The 1,188-nt window shown below is 61.7% G+C and overlaps 1 protein-coding gene across 1 annotated transcript in view; it reads right to left on the reverse strand.

The window, feature by feature from the left end:
- Positions 1–718: 718 nt before the first annotated feature.
- LOC105308006 (granulocyte-macrophage colony-stimulating factor receptor subunit alpha-like) overlaps positions 719–1,188 on the reverse strand; it is a 30,081-nt gene continuing 29,611 nt past the window's right edge. Inside the window, exon 10 of the mRNA XM_011383705.1 lies at positions 719–841. Within this exon, the coding sequence (XP_011382007.1) occupies positions 719–841 (123 nt within the window). The remainder of the gene's footprint in view (positions 842–1,188) is intronic.

Genomic DNA, 1,188 nt, shown 5'->3' on the forward strand with positions numbered 1-1,188 from the left:
CCCGCGCCCCTCCCCAGCGCCGGTTACTTCACAGAACTGCGCACAAATCTCAGAAAAGCGCCGCGCGCACCCCACGGTCCACTGTGCAGGGTGAGCCCCAGGGACCCGGGGAGGAGACCCCAGGGCGGTCCGGGAAAAGGACCCTGAGCTCTGTCCGGTCCCACACGTGACACCGGGGTTCATGGGACGGCTCAGGTTCCCACGCGGCAGAGTCTTGGTTCACAGCAGACGCGGCCGCGTGCGACCTCATCCCGCGCCCCTGACTCCCACGCGTCCTTTGTCCGCCCCGTCGCGGATCCCGCTACGCACGAATGACGTCGTCACGTTCTGACGTCAAGGTACTTTATTTCGTGACAGTATCTGGGCTCAGTTATGCAGGGGACAGCAGTGTCACAGATCCGTGTGTCCGGCCCCGGGGGATGCGGGCGGGAGGGAAGGACACCTGAACCACCGAAATATTTGGCCGACCACGGGGAAGGCTAGAAGGGACATTACATGGTCAGGTTGCATGCGTGTTGCACTTTTCAAAAACATAACAATTTTAAAGAAAAAAAATAGAGAGCCCTATAAATGCCACACACATGGACATATACGTACATGCACACACATGCGCACACACGCAGTGCACACACATGCAGACACACATGCACACATGCATACACATACACGCACACATATGCACATGCGCGCACACACAGCCACACACACACGCACGCGTCTAGGGTGACGCAGACGTAGCAGCGTCGCTGGTGCTCGCCATGGGTTCTGCCACCTCCTCCACGGTCAGGAGGTCTTCGATGTCCCCTTTCCCGGCAGCTGGTGCGAATGTCTCCCAGGCGTCCTAGGGAGGAGACCACGGGTGGCCGTCGCCTTTTCAGGAGCCGGGGGAGCTGGCCACGGGGGCAGGGGACAGGTGTCTGAGGCAGAGCTGCGTGGGTGAACTTGTAGGGGATCGAGGGCAGGACTGGCCGCGGGGAGGCCTTGGGAAGGGACGTCCAAGATGGGGAGTGGCAGATGCAGAGGTCCTGGAGCAAGACGGAGCTCAGAAAAACGGACAGCAAAGTGGCTCGTCCTGCCCCAAGGACGTGGGCAAGCCCTCGGCGTCCCGGGGAGCCAGGCTCCGGGGAGGGGCTGACGGCGTGGGCTGATGAGAAGGAACCGAGGTGTCCAGGCCAAGGGCACGGGGAG

Source organism: Pteropus vampyrus, unplaced genomic scaffold (genome assembly GCF_000151845.1).
Source record: "Pteropus vampyrus isolate Shadow unplaced genomic scaffold, Pvam_2.0 Scaffold538, whole genome shotgun sequence".
Classification (NCBI taxonomy): Eukaryota; Metazoa; Chordata; class Mammalia; order Chiroptera; family Pteropodidae; genus Pteropus; species Pteropus vampyrus.